The sequence below is a fragment of the Pelodiscus sinensis genome, chromosome 1 (assembly GCF_049634645.1).
Source record: "Pelodiscus sinensis isolate JC-2024 chromosome 1, ASM4963464v1, whole genome shotgun sequence".
In the NCBI taxonomy this organism is placed as follows: Eukaryota; Metazoa; Chordata; order Testudines; family Trionychidae; genus Pelodiscus; species Pelodiscus sinensis.
Window position 1 is genome coordinate 316,702,855 of NC_134711.1, and position 22,819 is coordinate 316,725,673.

At 44.6% G+C, this 22,819-nt stretch overlaps 2 protein-coding genes across 6 annotated transcripts; one reads left to right on the forward strand and one right to left on the reverse strand.

The window, feature by feature from the left end:
- The first annotated feature begins 468 nt into the window (after positions 1-468).
- Positions 469-21,914, forward strand: KCTD14 (potassium channel tetramerization domain containing 14). Of its 5 annotated transcripts, XM_075919493.1 has the most exons (5): positions 469-7,527; positions 10,104-10,247; positions 13,471-13,569; positions 16,556-16,761; positions 19,847-21,914. In XM_075919493.1, exons 4-5 carry the CDS (start codon positions 16,702-16,704, stop codon positions 20,516-20,518), a joined length of 732 nt encoding a protein of 243 aa, XP_075775608.1. In that variant the 5' UTR covers positions 469-7,527; positions 10,104-10,247; positions 13,471-13,569; positions 16,556-16,701; the 3' UTR covers positions 20,519-21,914. The 5 variants fall into 5 exon arrangements, with proteins under 5 accessions (XP_075775608.1, XP_075775609.1, XP_075775612.1 ...); XM_075919494.1 differs by lacking the exon at positions 16,556-16,761 and having other exon boundaries at positions 469-10,247; XM_075919495.1 differs by lacking the exons at positions 469-7,527; positions 10,104-10,247; positions 13,471-13,569 and adding an exon at positions 17,736-17,861 and having other exon boundaries at positions 16,678-16,761.
- On the reverse strand, positions 6,579-6,971 carry THRSP (thyroid hormone responsive). The gene has a single exon (XM_025189113.2). It carries the CDS (start codon positions 6,969-6,971, stop codon positions 6,579-6,581), a length of 393 nt encoding a protein of 130 aa, XP_025044898.2.
- Positions 21,915-22,819: the final 905 nt, after the last annotated feature.

Here is a 22,819-nt window from a genome sequence, read left to right on the forward strand (position 1 = left end):
GGTTTTCCATACTGGCCAGGCTAAGAAAACACGCAGTATTGACAAGCCATCCATACTTGATCCCCTTTAGGATCTCTATTTTCCACTTGCTTTCTCTACCTTTATTTCTTAGATCTGTATTTTTCCAGCTTTGGTGCCTAAAGTTAGGTCCCCAACTCCATATATAGGCACCACAGGGCTGGGTGCATGGGGGTTGTTTCCCCCAACCTTCCCCCCCGAGCTGCTAAGCATCCACAATTCCTCAACTTCAGTGGGAGTTGCAGTGCAAGATCAGGCCACTTATTTAAATGTCTAACTATAGATGTGTCTAAAACTAGATACTGAAACAAAGTTGTTGACCTATGGGGTGATGTGATCCAGACTCACTACTGATTACTGAGTTGATATCCGAGATGAATGTCTGAAAAATTAGCTAAAGTTTAACTTATGAATAAGCTTTTCAACGTTTGCACATATTGTGCCCTTGCACATATTGTGCCCTCATTCCCTGGTTGGCGCATATCATAGTTTATCAACCTTGGGCCATGCTTTTAGCGCATGAAGACCCACGTTTGGCACAGAATTTGTTGCGCCTGTTCTAGTCCCTCTTAATGCTGCTTCAGTGCAAGAAATACACCAAGACTATCCCTGATGTCTGTTTGTCTAATCTGTTCTCTAAAATCTCCATTGATGGGGATTTCAGCCTCCCTATGTAACCTGTTCTGGTGCTTTACTATCCTTATTGTTAGAATAAGTATCTTAATACAGTATCTAACCTAAGTCTCCCTGGCTGCAAATTAAGCTGTCCTTTGTACGTGGAAAGCAATAGGTTGTTGTCCTTTTCATAACAGCTGTCTTATGTGTTTGAAGGCTGTTATCAGGTCCCTTCTCAGTCTGCACTTCTCTAAGCATTCCAAATTCTTTCAGCCTTTCCTAAAGATCATGTTTTTCTAATTATTTTATTTTTATTGCTCTTCTCTGGACCTTACCAGTGCTGAGTAGAATGGGACAGTTACCTCCCAAATCTTCATGTTAATACAACTCAGAATGACATTTGCCTTTTTCTCAGCAGCATCACACTGTTGGTTCACATTCAGTTTGTGATTCTTATAATCCCCAGACTATTTTCAGCACAACTGCTGAAAAGCCGGTTAATCCCCATTTGGAACTTAGAAAGGAGAAATCAACTACACAAGGGTAGAACTTTGCTCTTGTCTTTAATTTCCACTTACTCATTTCAGACCAGTTCTCCAATTTATCAAGATCACTTTGAATTCTAATCCTCTCTTTCAAAGCACAAGTAGCCCACCTCAGCATGATGTTATTTGCAGATTTTATAAGTACATTGTCCATATCATCAGTCACATAGTTAATGACAATACTGAATAGTGCTTGGTCAAGGACAGACCTGGATGTGAACACCACTCGATACATTAGTTAGCAGGTAGCTAATCTCTCAAATTGGTTTCTGGGGATGTGCTGTTAACAAATTGTATTTGGTCTAGGTTGCTCTAATGCTACTGAATCCCAAAATGCAACAATCTTATCTAAGAAACTGCATTCAGAGACACCCATATGCAAAATATGCAGCTGCCTAGGGCACCTAAAGATTTGGGTCAACGCTTTCCTGCCAGATTATCAATTTACAATCTATCCTGGAAAATGACCCCTCACTCTCTCAAGCCTGGGGGGGCAAACCCATCCTTGCTGACAGACAACCCCCTAACCTCAAATATTCTTTCCAGTAACCAGCACACCTCCATCATACTCATCCAGGAACCCACCCCTGCAATCAACCCCACTACCAACTCTGTTTGCACATCTATATAGGCGATACCATCCCACCACATCAGAGGCTTGTACAACTGCACATCCACTAATGTGATCTATGCCATCAAGTAATGCCCCTCTGCCATGCTGAACAGTCTCTACAAGAAAACATTAATGGAGACAAATGAGATATCTGAAAAGGCAACACACAAAAACCTGTTGGGGAACATTTTAACTTGCCTGGGCCCTCACTAATGGACCTCAAAGTCACTGTATTATTTCAAAAGCTAGCTTGATAGGGAAACTACAGAACTTAATTTAATTTACAAGTTTGATTACTACAACAGAAGTCTAAACAAAGATGTTGGCTAGATGGCCTGCTACATTTCACATCCTAATGACCAAAAACCCAAACAAGGGGTTTTTAAAGTGGGTACTAAGTATTTTTATCAGCTTTGTTTAGCATAGACACTAATTGACCATTTCCTTCCCCTTTTTATCTTCTTTTTCCTCCTCTTCCCCCCTCCTCCCTGTGCTATTTATTTGCAAACTGGACCAACCCCTTAAACGCCATTCATCTGAAGAAGTGGGTTGTGCCCACAAAAGCTCATGATACCATCTACATTTTTTGTTAGTCTCTAAGGTGCTGCAAGACTACTAGTCTGTAACTGGAAAATCTTAAAAAAACAACAAACACGGCTATCCCTGAAACTGGATCTTAATGTCCATCCACCTGCCTCTTTCTATCCCAGTTCAGTGGCTTTGTTTCTTCCAGAAAGGATCTAGTTATCTTAAAAGTGAAAAAGCTTGCTGGAACTATTAATGGAACATCAAACCTTTAAAAGAGCCATTCAACTGGCATTTGCCATCCCCAGGTGTATAATGTCAGTTTCTGAATTTACTGTGTTAGTCAACAGGACCTTAGTTTAAAATTTGTTTTAAAATATTTCATTAGTGTGTTGCTGAGAATTATAAAATTATATCTCTGAAAAAAAATCATTCCTCTCCACCCCTTCTCCCTGGGCTGCCATCAGGCACAGAGGCACCGGTGTAATAGTATTGTGTAAGGTCCCATAATTCCTAAGGATAGCCCTGCCTTGCATTTGCTTACTGCAATGTCTGAAGTTAATCTTCAGAGTACTTCCCTCCTACAGGAGGCATTGCAATCTGATCTCTGTTTAGTTAGCTTGCCCTCTGCTTTTGTTATTTAAGGCTCCAGTGAGGTTTGTCAATAACCATGCTAGAGATTTGATTAACCTTCTTTAAGCAGGTTGCCTCAGCACTGTTTTTGCTTAAAAAGAGTCTTGAATACATCAAATTTACCTTCTAAACATTTGGGGGGGAAGGGAATTATAAATACCAATTGGACCTCTCTGGTCTGGCACCTTTGGGACCTGACTAGTCCTTGATGAGGGATTTTGCCAAGCAAGGGTTGGTCATTTCTGGACACCCTGTCACCAGCCCCCTCCAGTCCTGGCCTGACTGCTGCCCTCCAAGCTGGCTTTCCCCTCTTGCTGGCCCCACCATCTCTTCACACTGAGCTCCTGCTGCAGCACCCAGCAGCCCCTCTGCCTTCACAAACTGGGCTCTCAGTGGCACACTGTGCAGCCCTGCTGTCTCTGCGCTCCAGATTCCTGCTGCAGAGTCTGGCTCCTGCTGCCTCTCTGGGTAGCCCTGCAGCCTCTGTGCTGGGCTCCTGCTGCTGCGTATGGGGTTCCAGCTGCCCTGCTAGCTTGCAGAACTCCCAGGCACTACCCTTCCTCTGGGACTCTCTGATCCTGGAACATCTGTGGTCCTGCTGGACCACAGATGTTACTGGACCAGAGGGTCAACCTGTACACAGGAGGAGGAGGAATGTGGGGTAGTATATAAGTAGCTCCAACCTTACGGGAGTACAGAGCCCTTTTCTAACACGGCTACATCTCTATTACTTTTCTTTCATGTTATCTACAAAAGTTGTGCCTTTGCCCAAGCAGTGAACAAATAACATTCCCAGAGCTGGATAGAGATCAGTTATGATGCACAAGCTGAAAGCCTGGGTATATGGTGCAACATACACTAATTTCAGAGTTTATTGAAGCAAACCAAAGGACAAGTAACACATGGTGAAATCTGCAAGAGGGACATTGGCTGTGTTTAAAACATGGCAGGCAAAGGGAGGGCGGCTTACATTTTTGTTAAACGATTGGAGCTCATTATTTCCCTTCTTTGATTTGTGTTGTGCAAGTAACCAGCTAAAGCTGTTAGTGAATGTGCTACACCCAGGAGACTGGACAAATATTTTCTAGGGGAGCTACCGATAACAATTATCTTAATCAATTAGCACTGTGCTTTCTGCTGGAAGCAGTCATCGCCTACCTTCCCAAGACTTGAAGTATGTCACCATCTGTTCATTCCCAGACAACCCTGGCTTTGCTGGTGTAGGGAGAGAAAAGCCCCCATAAATAAATTCTAAGTACCCTTGAAGTCATGACTAACCATCATGTTATTTGTTTCTCTCCCTCTTTTTCTCTCAAAGGAGAAATTGCGTGGGTGAATGTGTTATGTCCCCTGTGCTTTGTGGGTGTAAGAGAAGCAGATCGAAGAGATGCACCTTTGTACATGGAGTGGAAGGTGGTGAGGGACATGAAAAGTTTTTAGGTTCTGGGGTAGTTCAATCCACAGCTTTGGACTATCCCTTGAGAAAACCATACCTCTTTCACAGACAACCTTTATGCTTGAGGTTGAGAATTACATGTGCCTGAGGACTGGAGCTATTTACTTAGTTCTTTGTCTTTGAGGTCTCCATGATCTTTCAGATATTCTGGGTCTGAACCACTGAACCAAGATAAGGACCAAAGGCTGATATTATATTCAAGGGGCTGTAAGCAGAAGACAGGTTTGATATTGATCAAGAATTGGCTCTATGAGGCCAGATTTTAAGAAACCAAATCAACTTAAAATGCTAATTTCAGTTCGTGACGTTTTATTACCAGGTAGCGAGTGGAAGCAGCCCACTGTTTAAAAAAAGTATACTTACAAGTAAGAAAAGAGGTTTATCCTATCTTAAGTGATTTTCAAACGGCACACAGCAGTAGCAGAATACATTGACTCCTGCCCTGATAGTTGACAATTGTCATGCAAATGAGGTGTTTGAGATAAACAATGAGTTCATATCACAGCAAGGAATGATCACATTTATTCTGGTTATTACAACATGTTGGCTATTAGATGGCTAGCATCTTTGGTGTCAATCAAGTAATTCACCAGTAGTATTTGCCTCTGGATGTCAACTGTGTGCAGCATGGAGGTGGTCATTTGTCCTGTGGGATAATAAAATAGTTATTTTAGCATGTTCTCTTATGTATGTGTGTTTGAGAAAGTACTGATTTGGATATTGCATTTATTGTCATTCAGAATAGTCAACCCAGGAGGGCATTTATACATTATGGCTACGTCTACACTGTAGCCTTCTTCCAGAAAAGCAAATGAAGCATGGAGTGGAATATTGCCATGCTTCTTTTGCATAATTAATTAGCAGCTGTTTTTGCGCAAGAGGCTTTTGCGCAAAAAGGAGCTTATAGACGGCTCCTTTTTGCGCAAAAATCCCCTCTTGTGCAAGAGTCGTTATTCCTGAAAAAATGAAGAACAGCTCTTGCGCAAGAGGGAGTTTTAGTGCATAAAGGAGTCTACACAGCTCCTTTTTGCACAAAAATAGCTGCTAATTAATTATGCAAATGAAGCATGGCAATATTTCACTCCATGCTTCATTTGCATAAGCTTTTCCGGAAGAAGGCTACAGTATATATATAGCCTGAATGCTTGACTCATATCTAACTTTTTACATTACAAAGTCCTGTTTTTCTTAAGTCTTACTCACCTACTCACACCCATTCATCCTCCATTTGTTACAAGAAGTAGATGAGATGAGATTTGCTCCTTGGAGTATAGGTCTGTTCCTGTTAACTACATTGTGAGAGTTCCTAGAGGCCTGAATCAAAATCTCTTTGTGCTGATGCTGTACATGTGCATGCACACACATGCACAAAATGCAGTCCCGGCCTCCAAGAACTTGTCATTGCAGGAAGTCAATTTTAAACTGTTACAGTGCTTGTATTTTTCTGTTAGAAAAGTAATATAGAGCAGCTTTCACCCCAGACAATCTGCAAACTACAGTACTGATAGAAGCACTGTACAATAGCCAGTAGGGCAGTGTTTCTTAAACTTTTTGAGACCATGGAATACCAAACAATAATATTTTTATATGCAGAAAACCTATGAAAATTTTCTTTAAAAAAAAATTGTCAGACCAAAAAAAAAAAGACAAAAACAAAGAAGAGGTTGCAGCACACCTGCGAGTTGTTCATGGAACACCAGTGTTCCGTGGAACATAGTTTAAGAAATACTGCAGTAGGGGCTCTGATGTAAAACACGTCCAAATGTCCTCAGCCAAAACACTAGTACCACAATGTTTTATGTTCTCTTGTGCCTGTGCACAGCAACAGAGAGAACCTTAGTTACTAAGGCCTCATCTGAAAGTTGGTGGACAATGTGAAGTGTCTGCCTTCAAACAAATAAATTAATTTTTTAAATTATCTTTAAGAGGCAAATGAGAGATCCCCATTTGGTAAAATGGATACAGCACAATTTTTTTATGTCGAAAGAAAGAGATTAATCCCCTCTGCTAGCATTTGAACCTGGAGATTCTGCTGTTTCTAGGTGCTGAAACACTATTATCAGTTAAACCAGACTATTAATCACTTAGATTTTGGATAAAGCATGTGGACACTAAAACTTCAACAAAGATGTAACAGCTGAGGTCTCACCTTTTGAAGTTATTGGCGGATGTTTCACCCGGTAAGCGTAATTTCACTCTGGTTAATTTGTCCTATAATTTCATTGTATTTTCTGGTCAGGGCATTGGCTTTTCTGGTCAGGTGGCTCAGGACACGATACAAGCCTGTAAAGTGATAATAAAGCAGTTGTTCAAGATCGGCCTCCTCTCTATTTTCTTGTACTTCCTCTCTGCTGGTGATCTGGTGTTTGCTTTCGTTTAGAGGCACTAGTCGACCCTCCATCGCAAGTTTGATGGATTTCAGCTGGAGGTAAAACTCATACAGGTCCCTGTTGCCAAAATCATCAGTAGCTACATCATTCTGCTGTTCCATGTAGACACCTCTGAGGAGGCTGGGAAACATAACCACATGTTCCATCTTGCGGATGGCAGAAAAGTACTCTTCCATGGCTTTTGTCAGACGGCTCTGAGATTTCCTGGCTTCTGCAGGGCTTAACAGGGATGCTGGCTGTTGCCTGATGGTGCTGAAGCCTTTCAGGCTGCTTGGATGTTATGATGAAGAGGAAATCAGCAAAGCAGGCAAATGGTTTTTAACAGTGGAGAGAAGGGGTGTGTATACCAGCTAAAGATACTCCTCTCTTTCCAGCTAATCAGAACACAGAGCCTCTGCATGTCTCAAAATCTGCTTAGTAATCTGTCGGGGTCAGCATGAAGTCTGTATTTACCCACTGGACTTCACCCAAAATGATCTTTAACTAATTTGAGAACTTGACCCTCAGGCGGGATTTTCAGGTCATGTTATCTTTCAATGACCAGATAAGAAAATGGCCATGAAGATACCTGCTGATTGGAGCAGAGCTTTCCCAACTCCCCCACCCCCAAACTGGAAAAGCTGGTGTCTGAAAAGTTGATGCAAGACAAGGCATGAAGGCTGCAGAAAATATTGCTTTCCTTTTTTGTCCTAATTCGTGACATTTGAACATAACTCTGCCATTGCTGCCAAGGTGAGTCACCTTGAAACGCATATATATCTAGAATGTGAGACTCAACAAGCCTGCAGCTCACAAGTGATCTGCAAAACAGATCCATCTTCTTAAGCTAAGGCTGAGAGAGAGTTGAAAGTTTGTCAAGAGGGGAAAGAAAAGGAAAAAAAAGAAAGGGACAATGAGATGATGGAATAATATAATACCTAGTCAAGATCTATATTAGCAGGTGTTCCAGTCATGCCTGGACTTCACAGTGTTAGAAGAAACATGGGCAAACTATATTTCCATCTTGAACTGATTCTCACTTTTTTTAAGGGGATATTACAGTAGCGTGGTGAAGGTCTTGTTGAGATTTGGGCCTTGCGGTGCTAGTCCCTGTACAAATACAGGCTCTAAGACAATCCCTGCCTCAAAGAGCTTACAGTCTAAATAGAGCAGGCAGAGGAGAACAGAGGGACAAAGAGGTGGACTAACATGCCTTGTGTCCGAACCAGGAATAGAATTCATGGACCATGCAGTGCCTTCACCATTAGTTTTTGATGCCACCTCATAAACTCTCCAAGTGATCTTTAAGAGGCAAGGCCAGAACTCTGCCACAGTATTCTTGATTCAGTGCTTCCTTGGGTAGGTCACTGAATTTCTTTGTCTTGATTTTTCCCCATCTGTGAAATGGGAGTAAGAATACTTCACAGAAGTATTACATGGCTTTCTACAGTCCCCTGTATTTGAAGGGCATCCTTTTTTTTAATGGACAACCTCTTCTTTATGTAGAGTGTTCCAGTGTCCTGTTTTTCACCTGAGTCATTAATAAATCCCTTTTCTTTGTGCTGTTAAGAGTGGGCTACTAAATTTAATCCTAAAGTAGGAAAGAATTTACAGCTGAGCATGAACTGTGTGCCTGGCTTGATCTCACTGACAGAATAACAAAACCACAGCAAGAATGACTCCAGCAAGTCCCCAAAATATCTTTTGGAAGGATCCTTTCTGGTCTTTTTTTATTACATCTGTTCTTTTGAGTTTTTCTCAGTTATTCAAAGGCACGGTGCTCTTCTCAAAGTAATCTTGCCTGCGATTTCCTAGCACAGGCATTCTTCAGGGAGCCAAAACCTGGTATAAATCAACATAATACCATCCATTTCCATTAGCTGAAAGTCTGAGCCCGTATCTTTAAATAAAGTAGCTTGCTGATTAGCAGCACTCATTGTTTTTTAAATGTGCCAGTTTGAAAGGAAAAACAGGGTCCATTCAAATGTAGATACCATAAATAATTATTGTTTTTCTACAGTCATATAAACTGAGGTTCAAGAGTGCAATTATCTAAGTCACCTACTCTATCACCTTGCCAGGGCACGCTTGTCCTCTCACTAACATATATGGTCATGCCTATTTTCTTCCACAATTTGATCTGAGGAAGTAGGTCTGGGCCACGAAAGGTCATCACCTAATAAACCATCTTGTTAGTCTTTAAAGTGCTACATAGTCCTGTTTTTTGTTTCATTTTCAAACTCAGCAGCCTAAAGTTAGGCAGGTAAGGGCCACATCTTTAAGTGGTGTAAATTGGTGTTGCTCTTTGGACGTCAGTGATCTGTGTGAATTTACACCAGCTGAGATTTGGCCCCATAATCTCTAGTTAGGCTCCTATACAAAAGTGGCCTAATTCTCAGAGGTGCCTAGGCCTCACTCCAACCACTAGGGGTCTCTGAAATCTCAGGATTTTAAAAGCTGAAAGATCAGCAGAAGTGAAGGCCTGAGCCTGTTTGTCAGAGGAACTAAAAATGGGCTGTTGCCCTCATAGGCTTGCTGATCTCTGAGCAAGGTATATCCACTATAAAGTGCTGTAGGCTACAGCAAATGGTTAGTAACTTAGGCTCCATCAGTGGCTCTGTTGGAGTGTGGCTTGCTCTTTAGAACCCAAGAATGCAGCATTCCCAGTTCCTGTGGCTCTGTGAATCTTGTGATACATAGGCTATGTCTAGACTGCAGAGTTGAAAGTATCCCGGAAAAACTCTGCTGCATCCAAGGAATGCGTCTGCTTTTCTGAAAAAAAAAAAAAAATTCAAAAAAGCAGATGCGTTTTTTTGGCAACCCTGTAAACCTTGTTTTACGAGGAAGAAGGGATGTTCCAAAAAAGGGTTTTTTCCCCTGACATTTGGCCCAGTGTAGATGGGCCAAATGTCGGCAAAGCCTCTTCCAAAAAAAGAATCAGCAATTTGCGTATCTTTTTCTGAAACACCCCCTTCCCACCCTCACGGTGGTCAGAAACCATAACACACTTTGCACTAAAGGCCCTGCACAGGGATGCTCTCTTCCCTTGCAAGGAGAGGCTAATGATCGATTTCCAGTGTGGAAAGAGAATCCCTACATTCCAGGGCATCCTGTCTGGGATCTATAGAGCCTGCGTGGGGTGGATTAGCATTCCTCAAGTGGGGGTGGTGGTGTGTACCCACGGGGGTGGGGCTGATATATGGCTGGGAAGCAACGGGTGGGACCAATAGCAATGTTTGTGCAGGCTGAAACAGCTTCTGTTTAACTTAGGAGTGATTCACTGAGGCTCAGACCATGCAGGGTGCTGACCCAACATCTGTCACTCACAGCTGCAGTCAGAGGACGCTGAGTGCAGTCAACATCTTGCGGGAGTGGACCCAGATGAGGAACTACCAGGGATGACTGATGATGGCTCATGATGTGAAACTTAATTGAGGAGAGAGTTAACTGCAGTAGCAGTTACCCCATTGTAGGTGGGTCTCGTCTTGCTAAGGGGACCTGGAAACTTTACAAACTTTTGTAAATTGGAATAGGTCTCTGTCTCCCAGGCATTGGTGAAGACTGAAATTCTGCTGTGTCCTCTGGACAAGGCTCCATCCTGTAGCCCTTAGAAAGACTCCAAGAGGGGGCAAACCCAATCCAGTCCAGCTAGAGATAAGCAGACTGAGCGGACTTCTTAGGCAGTCTTGATAGCAGAGTGCCAGCTGCCATGTAAAATTGCCATCCCTAGGGTGAACTTCCACTCCAGCACCCCTACTGCTTCAGATACAGGGAGGGATGGTCTGCCCCCCTCTGAGCCACTAGGTGTAAATCTGACCCTTCATTTACATGCTGGAGCCTCAAAGAAGTTAGAGATGGCCTAAAGAAGTGGGGGGTTTGTTCCAACTTGAGTGTGGCTGGGGAACTCTGCTAAATTGGAGCCTTAGTGAATGACCTGTTAAAATAAAAGACAAAGCCACAGGAGTTAAAAACAGGTATAATCTCCTTAGAATTACACATACTAGACTTGTAATGTAGCCCCCTTGCTTCTCCCATAAAGTGCATTTTATTATCCAGTCTGACCTAAAAAATCCAAGCCACAGGACTCTCTTGGGCTTTTTTGGGGGGGTCTACAGCAGAGGTGGACAACCTGCAGGCCACATGTGGCCCATCTGGTTTCTATGTGTGGCCCACGAGACATTTTGTTTACTGTTGCCCACATGCACGGTTGCCAGATTCTGTTGGTTTCCAACCACATCATTTAGTAAAAGTGGTAAGAAAAAAAAACCTAACACACATGTACAGTGTGGGCACACAAAGAGAGGTGTGTGCTGATTGCACACAGCATTGACTGTAAGAACGGTGTGCTCCCTCTGCATCCAATCCATGTGCTGCTATGGTTCAGTGGGTACACCCTGCAAATTCTAGGTCCGCTGCGCAGTTAGCTAAACTACCTTATCCTGGGAGCCCATCCTGGTTATGACAATCATGTGGCCCACTGAGATGAGTAGGCAGCACAAGCAGCTGTGCATCAGCCTAAGTTGCTCGTCACTGGTCTACAGCCAAACAGATCTCCCTGGTTGGAAATATTTCCTGATATTCAGTGTCTATACATTTTAATTTGCTGATTTATTCTATGTTACTATTTGCATTGCGGTAGGATCCAAGAGCCTCAGTCACGGATCAGGATTCCATTGTGCTAGGCACGGTACAAACACAGGGCAAAAAGCCAGTCCCTGTCCCCAAAGAGCTGACAATCTAAGTATAAGATAACAGACAACAGGAGGATAAAGAAAAAGGCACAGGAATTCCCCCTAGTTCTAGCGTATCCACTTCCCTATACTTTAATGTTCTTATTTCACTTTACCACACAGCATCAGTTTTCATTAAGTATTTAATTTTACCAGGGCTTGGTGTGTTTTTGTTTGTTTTTTAAGAAAGCTATAAACTACTGCTTTACCTATTTGTTTATCTAAAAATCTAGAAAAGAAGAGGCAATTCTAATTCATTGGAAAATTCATTTGCTTAAAAAACCCTTTTTATAGCTGATATTTTTTCCAGCAGACCCCCAATAACAAAAATCCACCTATTTATTCACAATAAAAGGCATCACCAAGTTATTTATCTTTGGATAGACACAAGGAACCCATCTGAAAGCACTATACAAAGGAGGTTAATATCATTATCCTTGTTCTATGGCTGAGGAAACCCAGGCCTAAGGGCTCCCAGCACACCAGAGGCAGGAACACAACCCTGCTCCTCTGAATAGCACTCTAGCGCTATATCCATTAGGCCATACTACTCTGGTGTTGTAAAAGTGCCTAGGTGCCTCAGTCATGGACTGAACCCCCATTGTGTAGAGCACTGTACAAACAGGACAAAAAGACATTTTCTGCCCCAAAAAGCTTACAATCTAAGTACCAATCCTGAGCAGCAAAGTCTCATAAATCTTTGGCTCTTCTCCAAGTGGCTACACACCAGCCTCGTCTCCAAGACAAAGGAAAGAACCATAACAATAATTCCTGTCATAGGATACAATGGCTCCTTTATCCTCTCTCCAGTCTAGTAGGTAATCTGTACCAAGCCTCACTCTGATCCAGAACTCCCCCTTACAAGGGGAACAGTACTGTGTTTATTGGTGTTGTGGGTTTTTTACGTGCACAGCGGTCACAGAGACAAAGGCAGTGCTATTTCACTCCTGCTGCCCAACACAAAGCTGGCAGAATGTGCCTGGGGAGACAGAGTTGATTTGGCTTGTGGCATCATCTGTTTAATAGCAACTTGAATTGGCATAATCCACCAGGGGTGTCAGCCAGGTGCCATCATGTCTCCTGAGGACACGTATGCAATGGGCCTGACTTACCTGGCACACAACACTCATGGTTCTATGCAGAGACAAGGGATGGCCAGCATGGCAGTGGGTGAAGGCCCATGAGAAGAAGGCTAGCCCAGCCCCACCCCTTCCACCTGAGGCCCTGCCCCTTCAGCAACTTCCCTCCCCTCCCCCCCATGGAGCCAAGCCCTGCCTGACCCCATCCCTATCCTTCTTGGCCCCCTGGAGGGCAGAGTACACCACGCTGCACCCAGGGCCCACCCCAGCAGCTGTGAAAATGGGCTCCCACGGGAGAGTGAGACACAAACCAACAGGCTGCCATTACCACAGGTTGTGGAGAGTGATGGAAAAGCACAGTCAGTGCTGGGGGCGGGGAGCGGAGCATGAGAGCCCTCCCTCAGCTCTGCTTCTCTCATCCCTCCCCCACCCCTGAAAACATTGTGCTCCTGCAGGTCATTGTTTGCTCTACCCCCTTCCCCAGTAGCTTTCCTTTGACTGGGATGGAGAGAGAAGAGCACCATGCTGCAAGAGCAGCTGTTTGCATGTAGTGCTAGTGCAGAGGGCTTTGTTCCAGACTCAGACACTGACAACGCAAAGCCTCTTACAGGAGTAAAATGCAGCCCCACAGGGTGGATGGCCCCTGCCAAACAGGCCAGACTAGTGTGTCCACTAGTCCTGGCCTCTGTCTCAAGCTGGGCCAGTACTAACTGGCTCACTGGAGTGGGGAATTCTCAAATGGGGCTGATTTGGCAGTTGGAAATCAAAACCCATAACAAAAAATCCAAGTGGGGAAGCTCAGATACTAGGACCCTGAAAACAAGCCAGCCCATCAGCAGGGGTCTGCCAGTTCAGCAGCACAGTAACAACAATCCTATGTCTCACAGAAACAGCCCCTTTCCGCTGAACAACCCAAAATACTTCACAAACACTGGCCTTGATTCTTCAGGGATGCTGGTGAGAACAGATGCCAACATGAAGCAGAGGTAAGAGAATGGAGCCTGCAGCCCAGGAACTGTAACCCTTTCAAGAGGCTGGGCCACTAGAGGAACACAGCCTACTACTGCTACCACTTTTGCTTAAGTGGGGGAGATCTGTGCTGTGTTGTTGAAGGGCCTGTCCTCAGATACTGAGGAGTATGAGCTCCCTGATTTTGGTTTTGTAAAGTCATAATGGGGAGCTTTAACAAAATGAACTGTCTCCTCTTTAGTGCCATGCTCTGATGGGGGGGTTTCAACCTTTTTCTTTCTGAGGGCCCCCCACATGATATTAAACTCTGCAGCCCACCTGTGCCACAGCAACTGTTTTCTGCATGTCCACTAGATTAAAACCGGGGCCAGCATTCAGGGGTAGCAAGCAGTGCAACTGCCCAGAGCCATGTGTCACAGGGGGCCCTACAAAGCTCAGCTGCTTTGGGCTTCCATTTCTACCCGAAGTACTGGGGTTGGGGCTTTGGCTTTCTGCTCTGAGCCCCAGCAACTCTAACACTGGCACCTCTCTGGTTTATTTGGTTGGCCCCCTGAAACCTGCTTGTGCTCCCCCTCCCCCCCCCATAGGGGCTCTGGACTTTTGGTTGAGAACCACTGCTTTAGTTAAAGTTTACAAAGATAGCGAGGTGAGTCAGGGTCTCTTCATCCATTCCTGCGGCTGCTGGAACAAAGGTTGGTGATTCTTCCAATAACAAAGACTCACTGTACAGAAAGAACTTTGAATTGATATCAGTCAACAGCTTCAGGTTTGCAAGTGGATTAAATGCAGGATGTTTGAAAGGCATAAGTGAGCTGGCCCCTCTAAGGGGATTTGGAAAAATCAGTGACCTAGAAAATTCAAACCTGCCAACTCCTCACTGTTTTCCAGTGAGTCTTGATTGTTTATGTATTTAGAGACTCACACAAGCTCCTACCTCCAAGGACATCTCAGGTTTCACTGCATTCAGCTCTGTTAACTCTTTATGCCCGGCAAGAGAACATCCAAGCACCTGCACTAAAAAGAATGCATAGTAACTCAGACGTAGCTTATTACTAAGGATCTCTGGAGAGAGATGGTTACAGCTGTGTAGAAAGCTTGGAACATAACCTAACAGCATTCACACTCACCTGGTCTGGGTTTCATCATAAAAGCAAGACTTGGGCCAAGTTCGCTGGCAGGTTCACTCAGGTGCATGAGTCATTCAATGGAACCTGGGCCTAGCTTTGATCAAGTCTTGGCTGGTTCTGGGTTTAATTTAAAAAATGGGAGACTCAGGGCAAATTCAGATCTCTTTGTGCTTCAAGCTTAATTTTGGCCCAAACCTCAGAGTCTGGTTTGGGGGAGGTGGGAGGGAATGCAAATGCACACAAACCAAAACCAAAAAAGGAGTTGGCTTGAATGTTTATAAGCTGACACAGTCCAGCTGTAGGAATGATGCACAAAGAAAAAAAAAGCCAGACAGACTAGGGAGAGGACATACTGGCATGGGGTGTAACAAGTGACCCTCAAATAGTCTGCAGGAGAGATGAGGCCACACTACAAGATTCTGCTGCAAATCTGAACTTCAGCGATGTTTTTGGGGTCAGGCTTCGATTCAGCACTCTCCCTTCTTTTAGGATAACACAGTGGTTTCCAAACTTTTCGACATCACACCCCCTTTTTGATTATTGAAAAACCCTCATGCCCCCCTCAACAGCAAAACTTGTTGAGCAAAAAAAAAAAACCTGACCGGGGCAGCAAAACTTGAAAACTTGATGGAGAGTGGGGGAGACTCTGGGTTGCCTCAGGCCCTCTCTGGAATTTCTTCATGTCCCATCCCTAGGGGGGGGCACACCCTCCAGTTTGGAAACCCATGGTAGCAAGATAACAAGAGGAGGGGAATTGAGAGACTTTGTTAGGTGGGTGGGAATTTGGCTTGAAATCTCATTAGCATAGATCCCCCTACTCCATGGCTACATCTAGATTGGCATGATTTTCTGGAAATGCTTTTAACGGAAAAGTTTTCCATTAAAAGCATTTTCGGAACAGAGCGTCTAGATTGGCACAGACGCTTTTCCGCAAAAGCACTTTTTGTGGAAAAGTCTCTGTGCCAATCTAGACGCGCTTTTCTGCAAAAAGGCCCCGATTGCCATTTTCGCGATCGGGGCTTTTTTGTGGAAAACAAATCTGAGCTGTCTACACTGGCCCTTTTGCACAAAAGGGACTTTTGCCTGAACAGAAGCAGCATAGTATTTCCGCAAGAAGCACTGATTTCTTACAGTAGGAAGTCAGTGCTTTTACGGAAATTCAAGCAGCCAATGTAGACAGCTGGCAAGTTTTTCCGGAAAAGCGGCTGATTTTCCAGAAAAACTGGCCAGTCTAGACACAGCCCATGAGTCTTCTAATGCTGCCTGACTCCAGCTAAGCCGGCAATACCTCAACCAAGGGATTTCTGTTACATTTCACCTTTAACCCCATGTGAATTTAGGTGTATGAAAAACTGGGTGAGGTGAGGAAGTTAACCAAATATTTGTGAACTACCCAAAAAGGTCAGGGTTGAGTGGAGTTTCAGCTCTGGTGTTAGTTTACCTGCCACAATTAATGAATACCTGAGCACCCCAGAACACACAGCCACCTGTGGGCATTCGAGTCTTAACGTGCTGGCCAGAGTGCAGTGAGCTATGGGCTGTACAGTTCAGACTAAGCCATGTACTGTGTCTTTAAACAGAAGGGTCAGGGAGAAGGGTGTAGCCAGTTCAGCCAGACAGTGTCACATATGGCAGTGCTTCTGGGCAGGCTCTGTGCACTGGGAGGGACTGTCTGGGGTTTAGTCACGACACTGATATCAGAGGCGGATGCACTGGGCACGCAGCCCAGGTCCACCTTGCCCCCACAAGGTGGTGTGTGCTGCTTGCCAAAGGACTGATGAGTAAACACTTCCGCATACAGGCTCAGCCCTCTGCTCTGTCACACCTATAATTGGTGGCACGGCAGCACCTGAGCAAACTTACACCCTTCAAACAGCAGCTGGGCTGGAGTCACATACAGGAGCCTGAAACAGACCTCAGAAGCTGAGGGGGGAACCTCAGGAGAGAGTCAGAGAGAAGCCAAGACCTGAGTGCCAAGCAGCAAGTCCCTTGTGTACCTCTGAGCCTGCAGGCCTGGGGGAGATGAGCATTTCTTCGGAGCACAGACCCCTTGGGAAACAAGTCACCAGCAGCCTGCAAACGGTGAGCGGGCCTGGCTGTGTTCTATCTGGTGGGGTCTTGGCCATTTGCAGTGGGATTAGCACCCCTCTTTTGCCCCATTCTGGATGTTATGCTGCTTTTAACTGCTTGCCAGTTTTGAGACTCAAGGTTTAGTCAGCACCCAAAGATGACTGTATGAAAAGCCTTTCATTCCAGTTTTCTCACATTGTCCATTCTGAGCAGAACGATGCCTCTTTAGACACCAGGGGGCTGGCAGCAGCAAAGCCTGCACTGGGCAGTGATTTCTGCACCTGAATGGAAGGAACTATCTTGACTTTAACTTATATTTGTTGGAAATGTTTTTTTAAAAAATACCCAAGCTTTTCCTGCTCAATGGGCATCTTACATAGTTGACAATGACAGCAAGATTATCCTTGTGTTTTCCATTTGCAGAATATCAATGCCAGACTAGCATAGCAGGTTCGCTATCATGTAACACCAAGGCTAGGTCTACACTAGGAAATCAGGTTGGTACAACTGAGTCACTCAGGAGTGTGAAAAATCCATACCCTGCCCTGAACAAGAATTAAATCAACTTAACGCTTGGAGCAGGCAGTGTTAGGGCAGCAGGAGAGTTTGCCTCTTGGGAAGGCAGAGCACTATGTGTTCAGCATCTTCACTGAATGCTATAGTGGCTTAGCTGCAGCGTTTTAAATATAGGCCTGCCCCTAGTGAGAGTCGCCAGTAGCAAAACCCAGCTATTGTACAATACTTCTCATCACAGCCCTTTATAAATGAAGTCAATGTTATTATCCCTATTTTATAGATTGGGACACTGAGGCATGGTGGGAGAGCCAGGACTACAACAATTTAGGTCTCCCGAGTCCTAAACCAATGTTCTCTCCACTAAGCCACATTCCCTAGGGCTGCTAATTAGTGAGCAACCAAATAAAGATGGTAAAATTGTTAAGAAAGCTGCAGTAGTGAATGTAAAATGTGTTCATTTCCTCTGACAGAGTAGTTTGCTGTTTGTCACAGAGGACAACCCTTTGTGTATGTTTCTGCAAAAGAAGTGAAGACCTTGCTTCCCAGCCCTGCTGTTTGATCGTTGCTGGGAAGTGAGTGAAATTGCTCGTTTTCAGGTGGGACTTATTGGGTTTGCGGGCTAGTGTAAAAACATGTAGTGAGGGTCCATTATAGAAATATTGTTGGGGCTTCATCTACTGTTCCCCACAATCATTTATACCTTTGTCAGGTGGGTGTAAAATGCTTCCTAGGGTGAATGACACCACTGGACACCCACTTTGCTTTGGTGTAAATGGCTGTGCAAGATACAGGACGATGGAAAATCAAGCCCATTTTATTTCACTGTTCCTTTGGAACCTTATATGTAACCTTCATGTTTCCCCCACATTTTCTGGATACGGGCTCAGTCCTGAGCGCCTGGGCCCTGACTTAGCAAAGCACTTGAAGCTTCCCTTTGGTTCTGGTGGAGTTGATCCTTGTGCACTCAAGCCCTATGAGTATGAAAAAGAACAGATGAGATGAGTACTAGAAGCCTGCTTTGTTCCTGATGCTTTTCCAGTGGCAAGGTGTGGTTGTAGCAGTATATTGCATGTGACTTGCATTCCAGGTGTAATTGTGTTAGACAGCACAAACCTGCTTAGTGGCTGACTTTTAAATAAACAAGAAAACTGTGTCATCCACACACACACACACTTGGCTGCACTAAGCACTAAATAAAGGGGCTATGCAGAAGAGGATGCGGTGTCTTTTTTCATTAGTCAGCACTGGGGGTATTATGCTTCTAGAGGAGCCATCAGAAGTAAAACTAAGTTTGTGACTGCTCTGGGCGTTCAAAGAGTCCATGGCATTTTTCACAACCATGGTGACATTATGGCTTGCAGAAATTCAAATCTGAATAAATTCCCCTGTAGTGTTAGGTTGGCATATTTTTCACTTTGTGGGCTAAAGTATTGGAAAGTTTGAGGGTGCCTTGATAAACAACTGTTTTCTTCCACCCCAGAAATGGCTGCATTTCAGTGGTGTTTGAATAACTAATTCAGTATGCTTTAGGTCTTTGGCCCCCAAACAGGTAAAACTAATTTGTTTTTTTCCACACAGCTCTTGTCCCAAATCTTAAGAGAAAACCCAAATCAAGAGGAGAGGAATATAAAACTTTAGTTATGAATACTGTAAAAATCCTTGTTTGTCCTCATGCTTATTGCTGTCAACTCACTGAAACAACACACCAGCAGAGAGAAGTCAGCACTCCATGTTCCTAAGGCATAGATCTCTCTTGAGCAAATAGAGAATACAAAGAGGAAAGATGGTCCAGCAGTTATGGCACTCACCTGAAACTCAAGTTCAGGTCTGTGCTCAACCACAGACTTCCTTTGTGACCTTGGTCAAGTCACTTGGTCTTTTGGTACCTCAGGTTCCCAACTGTAAAGTGAGGTTAGTGGTACTTCCTACCTCACAAGAGTGTTGTATGGAGAAATACATTACAGAGTGTGAAATACTCAGATGTTATGGCAATGGGAATCATATAAGTACCTTAGACCATTGGTTAGCTATTAGCACAGTGATGGGTAACCTGTGGCCCATGGGCCACATACAACACCTCAGGGTTATATGTGTGTCCCATAAGACATTTTGTTCACCATTGCCCAGAAGCGGGGTTGCCAGATTCCACTGGTTTCTGTCTGCATAGTTTTTTTTTCCTACCAGTATAAAGTGATCTGCACATAAACCAAGGGCTTGTGAATTGAGATGTGTGCTGATTGAACACAACGTAGACTCTGAGAACCATGTACTCCGCATCCAACTACATTGCTGCTACGGTTCAATTGGCACACCCCGCTAATTCTAGGTATGCAAGCACAGTTAGCAAAATTACCCTATCCCAGGTATCATCTTGGTAACAACCATCTTGTGGCCCATTGAGATGAACGGCCACTCATGCAGCCCACCTTTGCCTAGGTGGCCCATCAGGATACTAGCAGGATATGAACTCAGATGCAGAGGGAAGCAGCTCTGAGTCCATCCAGTAGGGGGCAGTGACACACTAGCTAGTTAATTCTAATTTCCAACATCTCTGATGTGTTATTTCTTCCCTGTACTACAGCTGTCACCAATTGTGGAGTTAAATGTTGGTGGGGAGGTGTACACAACAATGCTGAGCACCCTGAAGAAACACCCAGGCTCCAAGCTGGCAGAGATGTTCACTGGCCAGCCCAAGCTCAGGACTGACTCTGAGGGGAGGTTTTTCATTGACAGGCCAGGCACCTATTTTAAGTACATCTTGGAATACCTCCGCAGTAACCAGGTGCCCACCCAGTGCATCCAGGACGTGTATAAAGAAGCACTATTCTATGACATCGAGCCGCTGGTCAAGCAGCTCGAGGACTCCCCTCAGATTTTTGGTGAGGTGGTGGCAAGGAAGCAGTTTCTGGCCCGTGTGCCCAACTACAGCGAGAACATTGAGCTGATGATTCGCATCGCCAGGGCAGAGGCGGTAGCATCCCGCCAGTCCAGCGTCACGGTGTGTGTGGTCAAGACCGAGGAGGACGTAGCCAAGTGTCACGATGCCCTGAGCAGCTTGGACATGGATAAGAAATCGGTGGTGAAGTTTGGCCCCTGGAAGGCGACGCCGAGCATTTCTGATCTGCTAGATTGCATTAAAATGGACATTGAAGCCAAAGGATACAAGATCTCCTTCCAGCCCCACACCACGGAGAAAGGCTTCCGGTTCAAATCCTACATCTTCTTCTACAAATTTCTGTTCACATGGTGGTAGCCAAATGGAACTGTTGGCAGTGATTTTAAATGGCTCTTCAAATAAATAGATTTCTGTTTTAATACAGAGAATCTCTACCTATGGCCCTTCCTGCCGAACCTTTTGGAAACCAAGCTGTGGACAGTGGTGTAGATGGGAAGAGAAGAAGCGGCCAATGAAAGAATCTCTTGGATTTTACCTGCCAAATTCAACAGAAATTAAGAACCGCTGTTTTAATAGGTACATTTTTTAAAAGGAGAGAGATCCTCACATTTCTAAGCCTTTCTCATCCAACATGCATAGGCCTTCTGTGCCTTTCTGTCCCTTCTGCTTACTTCACTGAGAAGTAACAGTCCTGCAGAGTCAAGGCAGCTAGAGAAGAATAAGCTGGATTTCATTCTTTGTTGGGGTGGGCAAGATCTAGCCCGTGGGCTGGATCCGGCCCACCAAGCCATTTCATCCACCCTGCCACCCTCCCTGCCATGCACTTGGCCCCAGGCCAATCAAGCCCTGGGGCAGAGGAGCATGCAAAGTCTCCTCCCTCCCCACTGGGAACGCGTGACACCAGAAGGAACCGCCAGCTGTTCAATATTGCTGGCAGTTCCCTCTAGGCTCCACGCACCCTGGCAGGGTTGGGGTGGGAAACTTTGTGTGCTCCTGTGCCCCCAGGCCAATTAAAGCTTGGGGGCGGGGCAGTGCTAGAAGTCTCCTCTCCCTGCCAGAGGCACACAGTGCCAGAGGGAATGGCCAGCTGTTCAAAATGTTTGGCAGTTCCCTCTAGGTGTTGCATGCTCTGGGAGCTTGGAGTGGAGACCTTGTGTGCTCCCCGCCCCCACACCAATTGGAGTCTGTGGGCAGGGGAGCACATAACATCTCCTTCCCCCGAACCAGGAGCACGCAGCATTAGAGGGAACCACCAGCTGTTCAAAACGGCGGGGGGTTGCCTCAGGGCGCTGTGTGCCCCTGGCAGGGCGGCGGAGAGGGGAAGAGACCTCCTGTGTTCCCCTGCCCCTAAAGTGCTGGAAATTAATATGTGCATCAGGAGACACAATGAAATCCTTTGGTGAATATTAGATGGAAGACTCTCATAAGGAGTATAGCCAGGTGCCTGTATTCTTTACTAAAGCAAACCTCCCTTTTGACTTCAGTGAAAAATTTTGCCTGAGGGGGTGCTCAATTGAGTCTTCTGCCATTTTCAAAAATCTTAATATTCAGAAGTTTATTTTTATTTATTTTTACACTTGAGATAGTTGATTATTTTAAATTATTAACTGTTCCAGGGACATTTGAAAATCATATTCGTTATTCTAGATCATGGCTATATGCTTATTATTACTCTCAAAATATGGGCTGCCTCCCATAAAGGACAATATATGTTTTGAGATACTAAATAAATACATTTTAAAAAGCCTCTTTACATAGTGTAAATCTATCTTCTTTATTATCCTCTTAAAACCCCCAATGCTTTCCTTATGCACTACTGGAAATCTATAAAGTGTAGTATCAAAAGCCTACATCCTGGTTATTGATCTTCCAGTGATGTAAATCAGAGATGACGCCACTGAAGTCAATGCAGTTACTTTATGTAAAACTGGTGTAAGTGTGAGACTCAAGAGCCCTCTAAAATTTTGAAGCCTTGGGCAAGATTTTAAAAAGTGACTAAAGATTTTGTGTGCCCAAAATCCCTTAGAGGGGCCTGGTTCTCAGGCAGTGCTGAGCATCCACTACTGCAGGTCACTTCTGAAAATGTTGGCCCTGATTCCCTATGACCTTCCCTATGACACCATGGCTACGTCTAGACTGGCATGATTTTCCAGAAATGCTTTTAACGGAAAAGTTTTCTGTTAAAAGCATTTGCGGAAAAGAGTGTCTAGATTGGCACGGATGCTTTTCCGCAAAAGTACTTTTTGTGGAAAAGCATCCGTGCCAATCTTGACGTGCTTTTGTGCAAAAAAGCCCCGATCGCCATTTTCGCGATCAGGGCTTTTTTTGCGGAAAACAGTACTGTGCTGTCTACACTGGCCCTTTTGCGCAAAAGGACTTTTGCCTGAACGGGAGCAGCATAGTATTTCCGCAAGAAGCACTGATTTCTTACATGAGATCGTCAGTGTTCTTGCGGAAATTCAAGTGGACAGTGTAGACAGCTGGCAAGTTGCTGGCAGCTGCTTTTGTGGAAAAACTTGCCAGTCTAGACACAGCCTGTATGTTTAGTCCTCAGAGTTCTGTACATAACGCCTGTTCCAATGCCTATTGAAATAACACTCTCCTTTGACTTCACTGGGCAAAGAACCTGATCCTGAGATGTACCACTCTCCTTTAATT